The 21,629-nt window shown below is 41.7% G+C and overlaps 1 protein-coding gene across 2 annotated transcripts in view; it reads right to left on the bottom strand.

Annotated features, from left to right (window-relative positions):
* The window catches only part of Il20ra (interleukin 20 receptor subunit alpha), a 40,244-nt gene that overhangs the window by 5,840 nt on the left and 12,775 nt on the right, over positions 1-21,629 (bottom strand). Inside the window, exons 2-5 of one of the 2 annotated variants that reach the window (XM_021174991.3) lie at positions 10,661-10,796; positions 4,926-5,104; positions 3,493-3,668; positions 2,674-2,818 (exon numbers count right to left, since the gene is read on the bottom strand). In XM_021174991.3, the coding sequence (XP_021030650.1) occupies positions 2,674-2,818; positions 3,493-3,668; positions 4,926-5,104; positions 10,661-10,796 (636 nt within the window). Of the gene's footprint in view, positions 1-2,673; positions 2,819-3,492; positions 3,669-4,925; positions 5,105-10,660; positions 10,797-21,629 lie in introns of those variants that run through there. The other variant, XM_021174992.3, reaches the window with a different exon arrangement.

Below are 21,629 nucleotides of genomic sequence, written 5' to 3'. Positions count from 1 at the left end.
GAATGTCCAATAATGAAAAGGCTCAGTGAATTCTGGCTCACCATTGACCAGACTACAGAGCTGATACAGGCTCTCACCACTGTGTCTGACACACTTGTGAAGCTTGTGTGAACTACCTGGAGGTTGGGCTGGTTAACTTTAAATGTCAGCTTGTGTAGGGAATAGATATTTGACTAAACACTATTCTAGGTATTTCTTTAGATGTACAGTTTTTAGATGGATTAACAATTTAATGAGTAGAGTCTGAGTCAAGAAAATTGCTTTCTATAATGTGGATGAGTTTCATCTACTCACTGACAGTCTTAAGAAAAAGAGACTGATAAGCCCAAGGAAAATGGAGTTCTGCTGCCACATGCCTTTGGGGATGAACTACTTGCTAGTTGTCTCTAGAGTTCCCAGTTTGATGCCTACCCCCTCCCCGTTTTTAAGATCTATTTATTTTATGTATATGAATACACTGTAGCTATCTTCAGACACACCAGCAGAGGGCATCAGATCCCATTACAGGTGGTTGTGAGCCACCATGTGATTGCTGGGAATTGAACTTAGGACCTCTGGAAGAGCAATCAGCGCTTTTAACTACTGAACCATTTCTCCAGCTCCTGATGCCTACCCTTAAGAGTTCGTGTATCTGGTTTACACAATGATGAGAGCTGACTTTAAAATCTTTGGATCTGGTTTTCATGGAAAATTGCAAGAGCTGCAGAAAGAAGAGGAAGAAAGGAAGAAAGGAAGAAAGGAAGGAAGAAAGAAAGAAGACATGTAAATGCAACACAAACCACGATCCCCTCCCCACAGCATTCTTTATACACCAATAAAGTCAGGCAGTGTGTCACAGAAACATTCTAATCCATGTGGATGTTGGATGCCCTCGCTGTCAGACAGAGATGAAATAGCGTAGTTTCTATCCCCCTAACTCCCAGCTGTAGATGGGAAACAGATGTATTATGATAGTGAATGTGGGCATTCCCTGAAGAACTCTTCTACCCCATCAATAGTTCCCAGAGAGAGTGCTTCTCTGCCTACACAGTAATGAGCCTCTGATGCAAACACTGGGATGCACCTGTCCCACTTTAGATGGCAGCTTAGTTCAGGTCCCAGTGTAGCCCCAGATCTTGCCAGTACACAGGGGTTATCCTGACTAAGAAGTTGGTGACAACAACAGCGGGTATTTAGTGTGGTGTGTGATAGCACATTTGGTTCAGTGAACCAATATGTTCCATTTTCATTTGGGGGTTAAGAAACTGCAGGAAGCAGAGATATTTTCAAGGCATAATCCTTAAAGAGATAATATTTTTTTAATTTTTAAAGAAAGTCGTGTCTTAGGAGGTTTCTCTGGTGAGTGACTAGGTGGGATATTGTGGGAAACTTCAACACTAGAAATGGTGTACTTTTATCTGTCCCTTTTCTGCAATGGTGAGGAAATAAACTTTATCTTCTTGCTGGGAAGAAGCTTGTGTGATCTGTACCTAGTTGACTGAGTTGCACTGGAAATTCACTCCTACTAACATTTGGCACTGATCAAACTGTTAGGAAACCCAGTACTAATTCCAGACACAAAGCTGATCAATCCAGTCTGCTCATGTCCCTTTCCTGCTTGCTTGGTATTTGAGTTTTATTTGTATTATGGTAGAGAATGCTTTCTTTTCAAAGAGACAGCATGATAAAGTAACTCAGAAGTAAAGCTTTTCCTTGTTCAAATGTGTTTCCAACACTACTCTCTTTTTCCTAGGGACTGTTTCAACTTGAAAGAAAAGAGGAAAGTAGAGTGGGTAGGGGTGGGGGTAGGGGTGAGGCTGGGGCTGGGGTGGGAGTGGGGTTGTGGCAGGGGTGCAGTTGAGACTGGGGTGGGGGTGGAGCTGGGACTGCGGGTTCTTAGCTGGAGATGAGGCAGAAGATTGTAAGCATTTATTAGAAGGGAGAATCAGAGTAATAATGGAGAAGACCATTTGATAATACAGGGGACTTAAGGGTCTATCTTTTTTTCCATTTTCAGGGTTTAAGTTGAAGTTCTTACTGTAGAGCAGACATATTAAACTAACATAAGGCTCAGACTCCAGGTCTCTTAAAAGAAGCATCTGAAACTACAGTTCTGAGGTAGCATTGTTCAGAAAATACATGGAGACAGAGAGAAGCAATTGTAAGAGAGGGATTGTGATGATCACAGATCTGCCTGTGGCTAACAAGGGACGCCTGAAGGCAATTTGAGTGGCTGTAATTTGTATCAAAGCAGCTGTGTTTCAAAGTGTTCCCAGGACAATGCTTCGCTTCCTGTCTTTGAGCTGTTGGGTGTTCTCAAAGCCCGATGTTGTTACAGTGACTATGACTGGAAAAAATAAGGAGGCTGTGTATGAAAGTTCTTCATTGTATTCCCAAAGTAGGAAGCTATGTTAATTAGGAAGGATTGTTGCCATGAACTCCTGGGCCTTGGTGACAGTTTCTAGGTGGTGTGACAGCCTTTAATACTGACCAAGCTCAAAGGCAGAGTCCCAGATAATTCAATGCATTTAGACAAGTAGATGTTTTTGTCATAGTTTCAATGTGATTTTGATAGACATAGATTTGTTAAAACATGATCTAAACTCTTATTTTTTTTTCTGTTTTATGAGATCTCTCTCTTCAGATTAGCTGGAATCTCTTGCAGCTTCTCTTGCAGCTTCTCTTGCAGCTTACCTTCCAAAGTACTGATGCACTGCTTCTGAGGAGGCATCGGGAGGCGAGGGGGCCCTGGGACAAGGGACTCCACGTGGACACAATACAGAGTGCTGGGCTCCAGCCAGCTGAGGACCAGTGTGCTGTTGGTGACACACTGGGACCACTGGGGCAGAGAAGCACAGACAGAGGTTAGAGCCAAAAAGTCCAGGATGTGCTCAGGAAAGCTCCACAGAAAAGTGAGAGGTTAGAGCCAAAGAGCCCAGGATGTGCTCAGGATGGCTCCACAGAAAAGTGAAATGCAAAGATACTGCTGGATCCTTCATATCACTGTAAGCTTTCATTTTTTCCAGCAGTTTCAAAACATATTTTTAGCTGAGCAGAACACAGTTAGAGATGGACCAATTTTAGGAACACTTCTAAATAACAACTCAGGATAGAGTTCTTTCTTAGATTTGTCCTGTGTTCCTTTTGCTCAGATATATATAAACATATGTTACAAATATATAACACATATGCAATATATACATATATTACAGATATATATATTATGTATTTAGCACACATATGCATACACATATATTACATATATAATTTAAATTCCTGGAAAATGTCTGATGGATGATGTATAAGCATAGAAACTTCATCAAGTGAGATGTCCAATAGGGACATCATGAGTTGTGGACAGAGTGCTTCCCTTGTATCTTGTGTGATACCTCTCTTGAATAGTATCGGCTGCCACATTCTCACAAAGAGAACCAAAGCACCAGGACCACCCATGCCCATGGAAGTACAGAAGGGGAAGCTCAGAGGATAGACCCCATCCCGGGCCAGGCTCACCGTTCTTCTTGACTTAGTGTTATACACAGACACATTGTACTTCAAATTGGGGTATATCTGTTGCATAGAAACAGTGTGGTCTTGTGGATTTCTTTTCCACTTCTCTGGTGCTGTCAGGGCAATAGAGATGGACTTCTCGCCAGTTGTCAGGGCAACCTCTGGTGGGCTGACTTGAGCTTAGAGGACAAGAGGGTATAAACATCTTTAGGTGTGAACCCCTCCTCCCCTGAGGTAAAGCTATAGGACAATCTTACTGGGATCAGAGAATTAAAACCACCTTTTTATGGGTGATCCTTTCACCATAAAAGCCCAGCAGCTTTGCAGGGCACATGAATTGCAAGGACTCAGTTTGCCTTGGAAAAGCAGCCATTGGCAGCAGTGTAAGTAAGTGAACAGGGTTGGTGTTCTGGAAAACTTTATATACAGACACTGAAACTTACAAAATATTTTCTAGATAATACCTATATATTACAATTTATTTTTAAATGTATTTATTTTTATACTTGTATGGGTGGTTTTCCTGCCTGTATGTCTGTGCAACAGATTGTATGCATTGCTAGCGGAGGGAGGCCCAAAGAGGGTATAGGATCCTGTGAAACTGGATTTCGATGTGGTCGTAAGCCATGTGGGTGCTGGCAACCAAATCCAAGTCCTCTGCAAGAACTACATATTCTCTTAACAGCTGAGCCATTTCTCTAACCCTGACACTGAAATTTAAGTCCATATCATTTTCACATGTCAAAAATATTGTTTTGATTAAAAAACTATTTTAAAATCTAAATAGCATTCTCATCTCATGACCTTTAGAAAAATAGACATAGGAGCTGGACTGACCTGAGGGCATAGGTCACCAGCCTCTGATCTGGCAGAGCACTGGGAAAGTCAACACCTCCTGGGGCCTCTGCAGCCCTTAAGCATTTCATTAGGGTGGCCCTGCCAGCATCCTTCATGGTTGGGTCAGTCACATATCAGGGAATGGAAAATTATAGAAGCAAATAACAGTAAGATTCTTGTCTTAATTCTGAGTTACATCTAGAACCAAAACACAATACCAAGTTTAATGGAAAAGAGACTTAGTTGTGTGATCAGGACACCATATAAACTTCTGGGCAAACATCAACAATTTACTGATCTAAAAATATTTTTTAAATGCAAAGTCCCCATCAAATGATGAAATGAAATAAAAATCTGGTATTATGGGCACCTGTCTTTAATTCTGAATCTGAGAGAGACCTTAAAAGTCCTTTGGCCAAACCTATCAGTCTATATATTTGACTCTGGGGTTCAGTCACACGAAGTAGCAGGTCTCGTTATTCAACTTGATGTACAGACAATAGTCAAGGAGACCCCTTCTTCTGGGAAAAGTTGCCTATGAGGACAGAATATCATACCAGAAATCCACCCTAGCAGTGCTGGAGAATGGTATTACTCACTTTCCAAGAAAGGATAGAAGCGTTCCGTCTCGGCCCATTCGGAGCACCTGGTTTCCCAAATGGCCTTCACTTTGGCATAGAACTGGTGTTCATAGTCTGAGGTCTCAACAGAAAGGTCACAGTAGGTCCTGTTGATACTCCTGCATTTAGAGGCATTCAGCCATTTCTTCTGCCCATATCTGTTAAGAAAGAAACTATGAATTAATAATGAAGTCCTTTACATGCTTTACAATGAAAAAAAAAGTCATTATATAAAATGGAATGGAAGACTTTGTCTTCAGCAAAACACAGATGCCTGTCATTCTGATATAATCGGATCCACTTTTGCTGTTGGTGATATTTTCATTAGCTGTCGGGAACATGAGTCAGAGTTTCTATAAACACCTTGCTTTTATGAGAATGACAGTGTGGATAGTGCATCCTTCAACTACAGTAAAATGTTTACATACTGTGTGATCCGTCTCCAGTAATTAAACCTTTAGTCTACTATATACATATATGAGACCAGTTTGGTGGAAACAAACTAAAGGAAAGTCAACCATTTTGTTTATTGGAAGAAAAATTACTTCGACATTCTCAGAAAATTTAAAACTTTACCAAGTATTAAGAGTCTGAGGGAAATTTACTAGGATGTAGAATGTGAGGGTATACCATAATCACATCACTACTGAACTGACTACATTGTTCATACTGATTTTGTTGTTGTTGTTGCTGTTAAAATACAACATCCCAAAGAAAATGGGGAGGGGAAAATATTTTCTGCACTTCTCAGGTAAAAGAGACCTTGGCATAAAACATCCAGGCAAATGATAAGTCAGTGGGGGAAGACAGAGTTGTACTGGATCCTACTGAAGAAATTAAAGCAGGGCTATTGGGGAACAAGATGAAAGGAATGGTTTAGAAGGTTGACCAGTAGTCTGCAGAGAATGCAGTGTGTTGGTAGTAAGAGCAGTTTGTGCGCATTGCTGTGATCCAGGTGGAAGAGTGCTATGTACAAGGATGATGGCAAGGCAGTGAAATGAACCAGGACACCACAGAAACAAGAACCGGGTGACTGAGTGCATGCAAGAGATCACACAGGTAAAGATGACGCAATATCTCTTTCTGTTTAGGGCAAGGGTGTGGAATGTGATAATGTTTACCAGGATAAAAAGATCACCAAAGAAGAGTGGGCTTTTGAGATTGGGGGAGGGAAGGATGGGAGGAGGGTAAACTAATACATTCAGCAATATTGGGCTGAGTTTGAGATATGTAAGAGTTCTCCAAATGCAGGAGCTTGATAATCAAGAAAGAGGAAGGAGTGAGATTTTTGAGTCAATACACAAATTGCTCATAGAAGGTTTAGTCATGGATACCCAGAGCAAAGCTCGGATCAAAACTTCAGGAGCATCATAGACTTGAGAATATCAGCAAAGGGTCAAGTGGCAAAACATCGATCACAAAAGTCCCAGGAAGACCAAGTCTTGACAAGAAGATGTGGCAACATTATTGAGTATTACCAAAGTTGTCGAAGGATGTGGTAACAGAGGTCTGAAGCAAATCTCTTTCATTTCATAGGTGCCACATCTGTCAAACACGCTACAAACACAGTCAGATCTTAATCAACTTCTTGCAGATTCTCAACACTGCCTGGGGACTTTCTGATCAATGATCAAAAGAAAAATGGATCTGTGTTTACATCTACAGTTACATTTTGACTCAGTTCAGGAAACTTATTATCTAACACAGAGAAACAGGATTAACCAGATCACAGCCAAACTTCTCCGTCCCTTGTGAATTTAGTTATTTACCAGTCCATTCCATTCTGTTTCTTTCCATAAAAGATAATATTTTTTGTTACTCAAAAGCAGTTCACTTCTCAACTTTATTTTATTGTTTTGTTCTTGATCTTTTGAGGTGTGTGTGTGTGTGTGTGTGTAACATGGTCCAGGCTAGTCTTGAGCTCACTGTGTAGGTGGCAATGACCTTGAACTCCTGATCCTCCTGCTTTGGGCTCATGGTTGGTTTCTTGACCTGTTAACAGGTCTTGACTTGAAGTTGGAAACGTGCTGTCATTGTTTCCTTTGTCTTCCCCATCTTAAACTGCCTCACTCTGCCAAGGGTAGGGCACCTCCTTACCATGCAACTGCTGACCAAGGGGAAAATTCCTGTTACTGATATTTGAATAGAAGGAGCTGACAAATATTCCAGTAACGCTAATCTCCTGTGGAACAAGTCCTGTGGAGTCCTCACTGGTCTCTGACTCTTTCTAGTGAGCATGACAAACACCTAAAATGCTTGTGATGAGCTGAGGCTAGCACGACAGGTTTACATTTCCCACCTCACTGAATTGCATAGCAGCCCCAGGAAGTGGGTGTCATTGCTTTTTGCCCATTTTTCACTGAGAAGGAAATTGAAACTCAGTAAGATTAAGGGATCCAGTCAGGTTTGCAGAAGTAGTAGGTTTATCTAAAATTGGAATCACTTTTGCCAGCACCAAAGCTGATGTTTTGGGTGTTATGCCATTTTCTACATTAAAATATTTTGTGGGTACAATTCAAGCTTTAAAAATTTCACTCTGGAAAGAAACCTTACTAAAAAGTATAGAAGCATGGAACCTGCTCAAGGTTCACAACCTGGCCATGATCCCAGGACTGGCTGACCTCATCCAGCACTGTGCCCTGTATTCCTGTCCACCTAGTGCAAACCCAGGCATGCCAGAGCTCCTACAGGGCAAGTATCTTTTTTAAGTAGTCATTTAAAAGTTGCACAATATACCTTTTTTGTTCCCATTCAACAATTTATGATTCTGGTTATTGTTAAAGCTCTTTCTGAAGCACTGAAAGCTGAAAGGAGAAAGCAAGCTCTTTGCCCCACCTAATGGAAGGAAAAGAGAGGACATGCTGGCGAGCTCTTTCTCTCTGCATGGCCGAAGCTCCTGAGACCATCCTTGGAAATGAGAATAGGGTTCAAGATAATGAGAAGGAGACGTTTTCACCCTCCTTTAGTGGTCAGAATTCATTTTCCAAGCACAAAAATGGTCATCCTGTTTTGCAAATGTGGAGCAAGTTTCTAAAGTTCGAACTAGCAAACATTTCAGGAAGTATAACGAGGGGAGAAATAAATTACCCTTCAGCTCATTAACCAGAAGTATTTGGGGTAAATGATGGTTATGGTAAATGGCGTTTTATCCTACTTAAGGACAGAAGGCTGATTGGACAGCTACATAGACAGAAATCAGGCGAGACCTGATTCAGGTCAGACCTGATGCACATGTTTGTCATAAAGCAATGATTCTTACTTGGTTTGAATCTTAATAAAAAGACATGAGGTAAGATGAAATGAATTGATAAGATTTAAGTGTTCCATTACTGTGAGGCATATTAGTTCTTTATGAACCTTTAAGTAAGGAATAGTTTTGAAGACCACTGAAAAGTTAGTTATGAAAATAATGATGCAAGTCAGCCCTTTATATCCAGTTTCCCCACTGTGGGTTCAATCAACTGTGGATTGAAAATATTGGAGACAGAATTGCATCTTTACTGGACATCTACAGTCTGGCTGCCTTCAGTGTTATTTACCTTGGTAGCATGTATTATAATAACCTAGATATAATTTAAAGAGTATATGAGGGTATATGTATATTATAGGCAAAGTCAGTGTCATCCTATAGAAAGGTTTCATTCATTTGTGGGGGGGTCCAGAATCAATTCCTCATGGATGCCAAGAAAACAAGGAAGCTCTACAGTCATATATACAGTCACCATTCGAGCTAGAAAAATCCTACATAGAACCCTGTTTTTCAGTACATGCCTATAATCTGATCTCTTGCGTAGTAGATAGAAGAATGTGGAGTTCAAAGCCACCGTCAGCTATGTTGAAAGTCAGAGGCTAGCTCAGGCTATATCACCTCAAAACCAAGAGGAAGCAAGTAAGCAAGCAGAAAAGATTATGGTGTTTATCCATTTCATAAGACTATCCAGACCATTCCTCTATGAATTCTTCTCTTCTTTCTATGGGAAAGCCACTTTCCTCTATCACTGTCAATAATTATGGGTAGGTGCTACCTAATTTCTTACTGTGCTTTGAATTGCCTGTTGGCTGAATATTAGGCAAACCTCATCTGTCACTGACTAAGAGCTGCATGAGAACTCCCAAGTGAAACCAGCAGAGGCATCCACCCGAACCTAAGAAACCCTGAGAACTGGGAAAGAATAAAATAATATTTAAAAGCCTGAGGTATAGGAGTGGGAGTCTAATGAGGCTTTTCTGTGCAGAATTTTAAACCTCTGCTTCTGTCAAATAATTTTTAAAAAATGAAATCTGTTATTCTTTCTGCTGGAGTGCTTGCTCCTGTTGGCTCGTGGACTCCTGGGGGCTGCTGTAGCTCATGACACTCCTGGAAGGGCGTGATCATCTTGTGCTGCCACCTATCCTCTGACACCTTTTCTTCCTCAATTTCTCTCAGTCTAGACCTCTCCCTGCACTGTGTCTGGGCCTCCATAATGAATGCCACTCACTTCAGCTCCCTTCCTGTGACATCCTGCATCACCAAACTGCAGCCCTTGGGGCTATTTCATCAGTTTCTGGTGGTGAAGACACTAACCCTTCTTAGAGTGTTAGACTAGCCCTTTTAGCACTTTAACACTTATTATTGTGGGGTTATTTTCACGCAGAGCTCAAGTAGTACTAATGTGGGCCTGGAGAGATAGCTCAGTGGTTAGGAACCCAGAGAAGGGCTGGAGAGATGGCTCAGTGGTTAGGGACACTTGCTTTTCTTCCAGAGGTCTCCAGCACCTACATCAGGTGGCATACAATTGCTTATGACTCAAGCACCTGAGGATCTAACACCCTTTCTGGCCTTCCTGGGTACCTGCACACATGTGACAGACACCCACACAGACAGGTACACCAACAAAAACACACACATAAAGAAAAAGAAATCTTAAAATAAATACAAGGCAGTTCTTAAAGCAAAGAGGTGCTGGCTTGCTTAGAAGTCTGTGATTGTTTCACGTCTGGCTCTATGGTATTTGTTGGCTACGCAGTTGGTGGTCTGGGTTGTGTCCTTTTCTTTTGATCTCTGGAGATGTTCGTTGTCTATCTATTTAGCATTCTTGCTTGCCTGTGAAGGGTCATGACAGTCATGAAAAGTGTCTATTTGTGGTTGTTTAGTGGGAGTGAGCCGTTGCGTTGAATTCTGCACTGTTTCAGCTAAGAATGATGATCCCGTCAGCTTTGAGGTCTCAGTGAGGTCTTTGAGGTCTCAAGATTGCCTTGACTGTGTACCAGAGACTACTGCTTTAACCAACTTCTTCTCTGCATACATCTCATTTATTACTCACTTGTATGTGTGCCTGTGCACTTGTGTTTGCACACATGCACATACCACAGTGCACATGTGGATGTATAAGAACACAACTTGCTGGAGTCAATTCTTTCCTCCCAACATGCGGGTCCCAGGATAGGAACTCAGGTCTCTAGGCTTGGTGGTAAGTACCTTACCCTGCTGAATCATATTGCAGTCCCATTGTCTCAATTTCCGTACGTTTGTCCTAATGCTGTTGCCTGAACGTTAACTGTTTCTGCCTCCACAAAACAAATGCTTTGAAATTTACTATAATATCAAGGAAACAGAAAATGTCTGAACTTTTTTTCAAAGGAAATTTAATACCATAGAAAGCTTATCTTTGCCCAGTTGACAGGAGTCTGAGTCTGTGTTTATAAACTAGCTGCAAGAAAATGAAGCAACTTACATGAAATATTGCACAGTGTATGTGACTTCAACTCCGTGTAGACCCTCTGGTGGATTCCAATGCAGGACATTCTTCATGTTGATGGATAAGAAGGTGATATTTGTAGGTTTAGGCAAACCACAGAAGACACAAGGAACTAGAAAAAGAGTGGAGAGAATTTGGTGTTTTAATGGAAAGAAGAACTTAATTCTTAAAGTAAGTTGGCTGATCTCTAAAGATGGCCCCAGTGCCTCAGGCTGAGTATTTCTTCTCAGACTGAACCTGAGTGTGTGCTGTGACTCAGTTTATCCCAGGGCATGTAGCACATGTGACCCTGGAATTAAGGCATAGGTAGCTTTGAAGTTTCCAGTTTTGTGCTTTTAAGCCCAAGAGTGTCATGTGAAACAACAGCCAGACTGATGGAGAGACCACACTGAGGTGTCATCTGAAGGAAAGACTCCATTGTCTCAAGGTCCCAGCCGAGTGAGTGTCGGCTTCCAAAGGAAATAATTGTGAGCATGGAAACACCACCTGCCGTAGACTGAAGTTGCATGAACATCCTCAAATGAAACCAGCCAAACCATGAGCCCGAGTCCCAGGCAACCCCGAGAGCAGAGAACTGACACCACGGTGGTCATGAGCACTTGGTTTGGGGACAGTTTGTTACACATCAGCAGAAATCCAGACAGTCTATGTTCTAGAGTTAGATACAAAAGCATGGAAACAGTGGAGGCTGGACTCACTACACGGCCAGCCACTCTCCACTTCCCACCATGACTCAGCTTGTGCTCTGTGCACTAAAGCCCTCGTGTGAAAGCACAGTGTCTGGTCCTACCCCGCCAACCCTCAGCCTTCTCTGAAGTGGGATGACAGCTGCCTACCCAGTGTAGAGACTGCAGGCTTCTTTTTAAGATCCAAGCAGAAGCAGGCACGACAATTGTATGAATCTCTTGCTGGTACTGTTTAGATTTTTAAAGTTAAGTGAGAAGTCTGGAAATGTTTTCTTTATGGTTGTACACCTGAAGTGTTATTTAAGCATCAATCATTTAAAAATACACAATTACAGTATTAAAGATGAGAAATAAAATTTCTGATAGATAATATTGAAAATCTAGAGTTTTGGAGGTTGGAGTTTTAGATTAGATTTACTAAAGTATGTAATGAAGCTACAGACAGAAAACCAGCCAGTGCAAGGTAATTTGTTGTTGTTCTGTGCATGTGTGTGTATAGTGCTAGTGCCCAGAACCAAGGAGGTCAGAAAAGGCACTGAATTCCCTGGGGTTGCAGCTATAGGAAAGTGTGAGACAAACCCTGTGGGTGCTGGGAAGCAAATCTCTGGTCCTTTGCAAGAGCAGCAAGCGCCATTAACCACCTAGCCATCTCCCAGACCCAAGATTTTATTTTTAAACACTAGAATGTTCACATAATTGTTCCCTAAGCAAAACTCTGTCTTTAGGAATCTATATATAGGAATCCTCTGAAAGAACTAATCAAAAATTGAGAAGTTACCAAAAACAATAGGAAAGGTACATTTTTCTGAACTGGGATGGCCTTTCCTGGGTAAAGGCTCTTACAGCCAAGCCTGAGGACCTGAGGTCAATTATTGGGATGCATAAGGTGGAGGGAGACAACCAACTCCTGGTGGTTGTCCTCTGGGCTCCTGTATGTATGTTTGCCCCCTAAAATGAATAAAATGTAATACAAATGAAATAGGCTGATACTTTTTTGAGTGCAGGGCAGGGCAGGGCAGGCATGGCAGGGCAGGGGTGGAACCCTAGACCTTGGCGATGCTGAGCCCCACATCACTGAGATCAAGGATGATTCATGAGTTAAAAGAAACGAGAGAGTTTAGTGTTTACACGTAGGAATCAAAGCATTAACTTAAAACCGGAGAGATGGCAACATATCGAGTGCACTCCACCAGGTTCTGTGAGGATCTTATCCTTCTGTAAATACACATTCTAGTCTCTGAACCTGGAAAACATGAGATTTGGATTGTTTGCAAATGAAGGTTAGGAAATAAAATTTAGCACAGTCACTGACATGGGGGTCCACTCTCAGCGAAGTCCCATGATACGTATGTGAATTAGCTGGGGCTAATGTCAAGAAAAGGAATTAGCTTAATGCTTGCGTTATCCTTGGCTCACTGAGTGTCATGTGATGAATTACAATGGCACAAGACAAATAAGACAGAAGTTATTTGTTCTAGAATTGAACCATGCAATGTGACTCAGGTCTCTAAGCAAAATAAGCTCTTTCACAGCTAGGTGACTGAGTGTGTGTATTTATGTGTGCACATGTGCAGTATTTGTCATGCCTCCTGTTTTGCGTCCTGATCGCTTTTTTTTAATACCTCAGTATTAATTTTAAGGAGAAAGTTAAACACCCAAAGAGATGCACTGTCAGCTGAACGGATCTCTGCACAGTCTGGCGTGGAGATGTCTGTGGTGGGAGAGTCTAGAAGGACCAGCTTGCCCTCACAACATTGATGATATACAATGAGCAGATGGTGAGGATTCAGCATCATTCCATGGATTAGGAAGTCCTAAATGTTAATGTGTTCTTTGAAGAGGGAACAAGGAATGTAGAGAGGCAGTGCCGTTGACTGAAGTAAGTCCCATTACTTCAAGACAAAGGAACCGTTTTAATAAAAGGAGACCTGTAGGATCCTCTTAGGTCTAAACTGTTGCTGTCACACATTTTCAAATGACCCTAGCATGTGTAAAGTGGGAGGGATCTTAGGAGAAATAAAACTAACATGCATGGTATGCTGTGATATCAGTGGTGGACGAGATTGTCTAAACTCGGCTTATAGATATAACTGATAAGGACAGGGGAGAGTCTGATTTGTAGCAACGTGATTTGAAGATACAGATCCCAGATAACTTTAGATTTTAGCTCAGATAAGTGTTGTCTTCTGTAACAACTTGTTTCTACTTGTCTTTTAAAATAAGGAAGCAATCAACAAACCCTAAAGATACCTAAAATAGGCCAGGCATGGGGTAAAGATTTAAGAAACATTTTGAATTAAGAAACATTTTAAATTATAAAGAATGGATTGCTCCTTTAAATTAATTTTGGTGGTTGTTACAAGGAAACAAAACATTTCCCTCTTCTGAAATGAACTATACTCTGGAATACGCTATCGATCATTATGTTCACTGATCAATAGACCTCTCTCTCTCTCTCTCTCTCTCTCTCTCTCTCTCTCTCTCTCTCTCTCTCTCTCTCTCTTTCTGTGTGTGTGTGCTCACATAGGCATGTGGTATATGCATGTGTGTGTCCACAGGTATACTTGATCCCCTTGCCACTATTATTATTATTATTATTAATTATTGAAGAAAATGTCCTACTCTGAACCTGGATCTCATTGCTTGGCCTAGACTGTGGCCAGGAGGCCCTAGGATTCAGTTGTCTCTGCCTGTGCCTTCTTCATGCTGCAGTTACAGCTGTGTGCTGCCATGCTGGGATTTTCACATGGGCAGTGGAGATTTATTTATTTATTTATTTATTTATTTATTTATTTAGACAGGGCTGTGTAGCTCTGGCTGTCCTGGACTCATTTTGTAGAACAGGATGGCTCAAACTCTCAGAGATCCACCTGCCTCTGCTTCCCGAGTGCTGGGATGAAAGGTGTGTACCACCACACCCAGCAAGTACTCCTGTTTGCAGCAAGCACTTTATCTACTGATCCATCTCCGAAGCCTCTCAATAGACTTCATGATTAATGTTTTGTCATTGTTTAGATGGATTTTCACAAATGCTGGGCTAATTATCCAAAGGGTGTCAAACTCTGGTGATGATGGGGTGGGGGTGGGGGATTAACTAGAGAGAATGAATACTATGATAAGTAACATTAAAACAAATGATTCCCTTTTATTTTGTTGAGAGAGAGAGAGAGAGAGAGAGAGAGAGAGAGAGAGAGAGGGAGGGAGAGAGAGGGAGAGAGAGAGAGAGAGAGAGAGAGCAAGCACATGTGTCATGGCACATATGTAGAAGTCACTGGATAACTTTCCTAGAGTTAGCTGAAGACACTACATTCTTTGGTTGCACAATGTGAAGGAATAAATCTGGAAATGACTGGGAAACGCCCTCTCTGCTGGCTAGCATTTACAGTGTCAGAGGTGCTAATAGGCCATGGCGGGGGAGTAGTGCACAAAAAGACACCAATGGTCTTACCCAGTGCTGGACCTGGCATGCTCCAATACCAGCATGACAAATCAGATGTGCCCACAGGTGTGTTGGTAGCATGACTGTTAAAGCAATAACCCTACTTGCTGGTTGAACCTGAGATCTGCTCCGTGGGAAGGAATTTAATTCCTGTACTGCAAACCTATCAGAAGCACATGGCTAAGGCCCTAGGAGGGGGACCCACTTTTGCTATTTTGCTCACTGGTTGTGTTGTCAAACTACCTTCTGGATATTTACATCATTGGATCAGTGCTGACTTCAGCTTCTTTTTCTGCTGTGGGCAGTGGTTAATGCAGAGAGACTCATCCCTGGAACTTCGCAGAAGAGGAAGTAGAAAGAATACAAGAGGAAGTAGAAAGAATACAAGAGGAAGTAGAAAGAATACAAGAGGAAGTAGAAAGAATACAAGAGCAGGAGGTGGGGAGGGGTGATTGAGATGTGACCTTCCAGACAATGACACTGTGGCTCCCCTGAACTCAACGCTGCTGAGGCAGCCTGCACAGGACAGCGCAAGATCGATCAGTCCAAATGCCAGCATGGACAGAGGGCTCATCAGGCCCATCCCTAGCCGAGGAGTTATTGACAGCTGCTGGCTGCTGGGGGAGGGACAGTCAATTCTCTGGGGAGTATGGAGTATGGCTGTGTTGCCCCGGTGGATAGCCCCACAGCCATGCGCATCCAGGCACTACTAATTGAACTGAGTATGTCATTCAAGGGAAAAGAAGACGTGAAGAGTTAGGGGAGGGTCTGCAAAGAGTTGGAGGGGTGGGTAGTACATATGGTTAAAATCCATTGTATTAACATTTATACAATGTAATTCATAGTATGCATTAAATGAAATTTAAAATTATTATTATTGTGTGTGTGTGTCATGTGTGCATGTGAATATGGGCATGCATGTACCTTGGTGTATGTGTGGAGATCCGAGGATCATTGCAGGAATTGGTTTCCTTTCACTGTGTAGGTGTCAGGGTTCAAACTCAAGTGGTCAGGCTTGTGTGTGGCAAATGCTTTACCCACTGAGCCTTCTCATGGTTCCTAAATATCCTTACCATGTCATCCCACATTTTGCAAAGAATATGTACATTATAAATACTGTGCATCTTGCATATGCCTGCCCTTCATGGCATATACATGCAAATTTCAGCAAATCACGTGTCTTACCATGATTACGGTAGCCAGCCCCTGAGGCATGCTCACACACATGCTTCAGGATACTCAGAAGCTACTACCCAAAGCTTACCTGGGATGGGCTGTGTAACCAACACACACGTCGGAAACTAAGACTTCCAGGATCTGGTTACAAGATGCTCTGTTTGTCGTTCTTTCCTTCATTGCTTCCTTCATTGCTTCCTTCATTGCTTCCTTCATTGCTTCCTTCATTGCTTTCTTTCTTCCTTTCTTCCTTCCTTCCTTCCTTCCTTCCTTCCTTCCTTCCTTCCTTCCTTCCTTCCTTCCTTCCTTCCTTCCTCCTTCCCTCCCTTCTCTCCTCTTCCTCTTCCTCTTCCTTCTTCCTCTTCCTTCTTCCTCTTCCTCTCCTTCCCCTCCTTCTCCTTCTCCTTCTCCTTCTCCTTCTCCTTCTCCTTCTCCTTCTCCTTCTCCTTCTCCTTCTCCTTCTCCTTCTCCTTCTCCTTCTCCTTCTCCTTCTCCTTCTCCTTCTCCTTCTCCTTCTCTTCCTCTCTCTCTCTCTCTTTCTCTCTCTCTCTTCTATTTTCTCTCTTGGATTGCTTCTTTTGGGCAAAGTGAGCAAATGACTAGCAGGTCTAAGGAGAGGCCAATGCAGTAACTGTGCCAACTAACTCTTACTGAAGATCTGAATGACATGACCTTGCCAAGAACACCTTAGTAATCACTGGAACAGATCCTCTGGCCCTGGGCTAGTTTTCAGATGAGGACAGCCTTGCTGGTTTCTTGAGTATTTACTTACAAGGTACTCCTAGCCACTACTTTGAGAAGCCTCTCCTGCCTCCTGGTCCTCAGAAACTATGTGAGATAATGTGAAATTCTTGTAGATGCTCAATTTGAAGTAATCTTTACACACAGCAAAAGAAAACAAACTTAAAAATTATATAAAACTGAAAGAAAATAGGGTACTAATTGCTGAAAGAAGAAAAAAAAACTGAAAGGAAGAAAATGCCCCCTTCATGGTCAGTTATAAGTGAGCATACGCATGAAACTTAGCTAACCCTGGAAGGTTCTCATTATTACTTCTATGTATCTTTATGAAGAAACTTAAGTACCAAATGAAACTAGATGGTGCAGGACTTTAATCCCAGTCCTCTGGAGGCAGAGGCAAGCAGGTCTCTGAGTTGAACAGTTGAGGCCAACCTGTTCTACAGAATGAGTTCCAGGACAGTCAGGGATACACAGAGAAATCTTGAAAAATCAAACCAAAACAAAAGCAGCCAAACCAAACCAAACCAAACCACACACATGCACACACACACACACACACACACACACACGAAAAGACTAGAAACTTAGCATCATTTTAATAACAAATGAGAGCCATAGAAAGATTCTTTTTTAAAAATAAGATGGTTAGTTAATACTGTAAATATTCTGACGATGTTTCAGAGTGTACACTTCTTTAGTAGAAACATATTTTAAAGTAGACATTGCTGTCTAGCTTACTATTTTTCAAAGGAACACTGCAATCTCCAGTCCTGCAGAATTGTCACTGGGACTGACATTATTTGCTTTATTGCTTAGGCAAAAAAATATATCAGTGTTGGGTCATCTCCTTGTCAATGGATCAATGTTTTATCCAGGGGGTAGCCCCATTATGAGCAAAGTAGGTCATCTCTTTTCTCTCCATCTCTCCAGGATATAGAATCTATTCCTTGTTATGACATGGCCTGCTGATTTCCAAACCGTTTTTATCAGAGCATATTAAACCATGCTAGCCATCTTCTCTCAAGCACAGAACATTTTGTTTCTCTGCTCATAGACTGTGTATTTCTAGAAGTGGATTCTGCCCAGCAGCTGCAGCTTGGTAGTAATTTATCTGTCTGTATCTGCCACACCTTTTGTTAATTATGGAGTTTTCATGACTTGTGTTTGGTCAATGACAATAAATGGCTCTAACTACAATGAAATTTAAGCATTCTGCAAAGGGTTATGAGTATCCTCATAGCTGGTTGCTCTCTTGCTCCAGGTCTCATTTCAGTAGATAAGGGTTCTTTAGAGACAACTGAAAATGGTAAGTTCAGAGACTCTGTTTTAATAGTGGATTTAGTATGAACAGAAAACTCAATTTGCACAAGACTGTTCAAACCATATAGACTGTAAAAACCTTCATGTATTATAGTATTTAGTTGAGAGCAGGTGAATGTGTATTAGAAATAGTTGCTAAGGTTTACAATCCTTACTGTGCCTTGATAATTCTGTGCGCTTTATACAACCAACTCAGTCTCCACAGAAGCCCTGTGGTAGATGCTATTATCATCCTAACTGTACAGATAAGGCAACTGACAAATAGAGAAGTTAACTGCACAAGTTCATGCAGCTACTATGAAGAGAAATGGACTTGAGAATCACATAACCCTTATAAGCTCACTCAGCTACCACCCTTGCAAAGCAGTTACGCACAGAGAAGTCAGAGCTTATGGGAAAGCATGTATAGTCTATGGAATTGTTATATAAAATAATTTAAGTGTTACAATGATTTAATACTGACATGGTCAAAACATTAATAATAATAATAATAAACCCACACCATTTATATAGCAGGAGGCTCTTTCATTTTCTGTCACAATACTGACTTTCATGTCCTTCCCCTTCCTAGCTACATTGACACCCTAACCCTCAATGTCTCTGGATGTGATTCCATTTGGAAATAGGCAGGAACTCCATTAAGGCGAGGTCACTCAGGAGCAGCACAGGCTCCAACACATCAGGTGGCTTTATAAAAGACAGCCACGTGAAGAGAGAACACAGAGAGGGAACCGTGTGACATGGTGACCAAGGCTGGGATGATGCATCTGCATGCAAGTCCAAAACTCCTCAGGACTTCCAGAAGTTAGGGGAAGGTGGGCACAAATTATTCCAGAGGCTTCCAGCAGGAGTACAGTGTGGTCAACACCTTGATTTTAACTTCTAGCTTCCAAATAACCAAGGAATAAAGCTTGTCATTTCAAGCCAGGAGCTAATGCCAGGGGCTTACTCTATGGATATCTAAAGGTGGCTTATCAGATGGCTGTCTGCCCTTGTACAGCCTCTGGCCAGTGGAAATAAGGATAGCACTAAAACAGTTAGTTAGGTAGGTAATTAATTAAACAAACAGGTACATTCTTATCCAATGGCGATCAGACTAGAAAAGGGTGTATGTTATAATTGTGAGTTACAGAACATACCTTAAATAAATAAATTTAAATCTCCTTAAATACTTTAGACAAGGGATTTAAGGAGAAAGCTAGGCTTGGATGGGGAAAGCCATCCAAGAAGGCAGGGCTCTTGAAGCTGTCAAAACACAGATGTTGCAGCACTGGAAGATATAAGTCCTTCTAATCTCTAAAACCCTGGGAAGGCACCTGGATGACATTTGAAGCTCAACGAGAAAGTGATCCGATCTTCAGCAGGAGTTGTTAGAAGTCTATTTATGTCCAAGTGGCTGACCTGACTCTGGAGTGAGGTTTGAGTACAGGTTCGAAGGGGCTGGACAGAATAGAAGGGGAGACCAGTGAGATTATCCCAGTGTCAGCCCAGGGAGCAGGCAGGGTTTCCACCTCCATGCAAGCTTGGGGGCAATGCAAGCTCAACGTCATGTAGAGCTGGGACAGAGAGCTCTGTGGGATGAACAGGTGAAGATCTATCAAGGGGTCATTGCCCCTTCGCTTGTTTCAATGATACAAAAAAATAACTAAAAGCAGGAGTAATGCTTTTTTTTTTAAGATAAGAAAAATACTTGACAAAGGAAACATGAAGTAGGGAGATAGCTCACTCAGTAAAGTGCTTGCCATGCCAGCATGAGAATCCGGGTTCAATCCCCAGAGGGCATGCAAAACCCAAGTGTGGGGTTCTTTATAGCTGGACTTGTGGCTAGGCAACCTGACTCAACCAGTGAGCCCAGGTCCCAGGAAGAAATCCTATCTCCATAAACAAGGTAGACAGCTACTGAGGAATAACACTTGGTCTCCACATGTGTGTATACACATCTGTAGGTACACATGCACACACACACACACACACACACACACACACACACACACGCACATGCACACGCACACACACTCACACTTACATCTACATCATCCTCCCAAAGGAAAAGTAAGTTGATAATTAGTAATTCTCTTGAGATTAAAAAAAAACTACAAAATTTTAGGTAAAATTTCAAGTTTGGAAACTTGAAAGTTCCCTCTGAATAAATGTCCCAGTTGCAATGAGTTACGTTTGTAAGCTCATACTGCTAAGATAATTTAATCAACATTAAATTAAAATAGTCACACCTACATATTAACAGGAGCCACTCGCCAATTTAAACATTATAAAAGACATAATCTGTTTCCGTAGACTGTGGCCTGAAAGCACAACTCTAACTCTTTGATCCATAGGTGTCACACTCTTAAGTCTAAACTTGCTGAATCAGAATGCAAGGTTACAGATCCAGAGGGTACATACGTCCTTTGTGGCCAGCCCTGCTCTCTCTCTGCTGTTTTTCCAAATGCACCATGTTCACCAGGCACATCTAATCACGTTAGTCTGGTCTTTTATGTCCTTAGATATTACTGCTCTGTGTCTGCTATGTCTTTTGGAATTAAAACCCTGCCATTACTCTACCTGGGCATCATTTACTGAGTTCCAGCTTGTGCTATGGTTTTAGCAATCTTCTTCTTCTTTTTTATAAAGACAAATCTTATTTTTGTATTTCTTATGTATGTGAGTCAGTTGTTACTGTCTTCAGACATGACAGAAGAAGGCATTGGATCCCGTTACAGATCCCATTACAGATGGCTGTGAGCCACAATGTGACTCCTTGGGATTGAACTCAGGACTTTTGGAAGAGCAGCCAGTGCTCTTAACTGCAGAGCCATCTCTCCAGACCCTTAGCAATATTCTTATGGTGTGGGGTCTATACCTCACTGTGGTATTCATGCCACTGACCATTCTTGACAACAGACATGTATCTGGGTGGAAACTGGTCTTTACAAGGAATATGGAACTCTTCAGACCCATGGAACATGCCGGAACTATAGGCTTCCTTTTGGTTTTCTTGACTATTGTAGGGGCTAGATCCCTTTGAGTTTTAGAAATTAAAAAGATCTCCATCTCAACAAATCTGTAAGGGATCGGCAGGGAAGTGTTCGTCAACTTAATGAACTTGAAAATTAAAAACTGGTTGCCTGTATTTGTGAACTAACTCATTTATATTTATAGACCTCCCGGTGCCTGTTTCCCTCCTCTTAGACTTTGGTGCCAAATGTGCTTGAATTCACATGCTAAACTTGAATGCTCAACGTTCTATTTGAAAGTGGGGCTTTGGGGAAGTGATTAGGTTATACAGGCTGAGCTGCGTGGATACTGTCCATCTCCTTCTTCCCTCCTTTCTCTCTCTCTCTCTCTCTCTCTCTCTCTCTCTCTCTCTCTCTTTCCAAGACTTCTTTATTTCCCTTTCTTTCTCTCTTTCTCTCTTTCTTTCATTCATTCGTTCTTTCTTCCTTCCTTCTTCCTTCTTTTCTTCTTTCTTTCCTTTCAAGATTTTCTCTTTCTTTCTTCCTTTCTTCCTTTCTTTCTTTTTCTTTTTCTTTTTTTTTTGGAGAGGAAAGGGTTTATTCAGTTTCTTTCTTTCTTTCTTTCTTTC

Source organism: Mus caroli, unplaced genomic scaffold, assembly GCF_978045245.1.
Source record: "Mus caroli unplaced genomic scaffold, Mus_caroli_1 scaffold_9, whole genome shotgun sequence".
NCBI lineage: Eukaryota > Metazoa > Chordata > Mammalia > Rodentia > Muridae > Mus > Mus caroli.
Note: the sequence above shows the minus strand (reverse complement) of the source record. Positions and strands in the feature narration are given on the sequence as shown.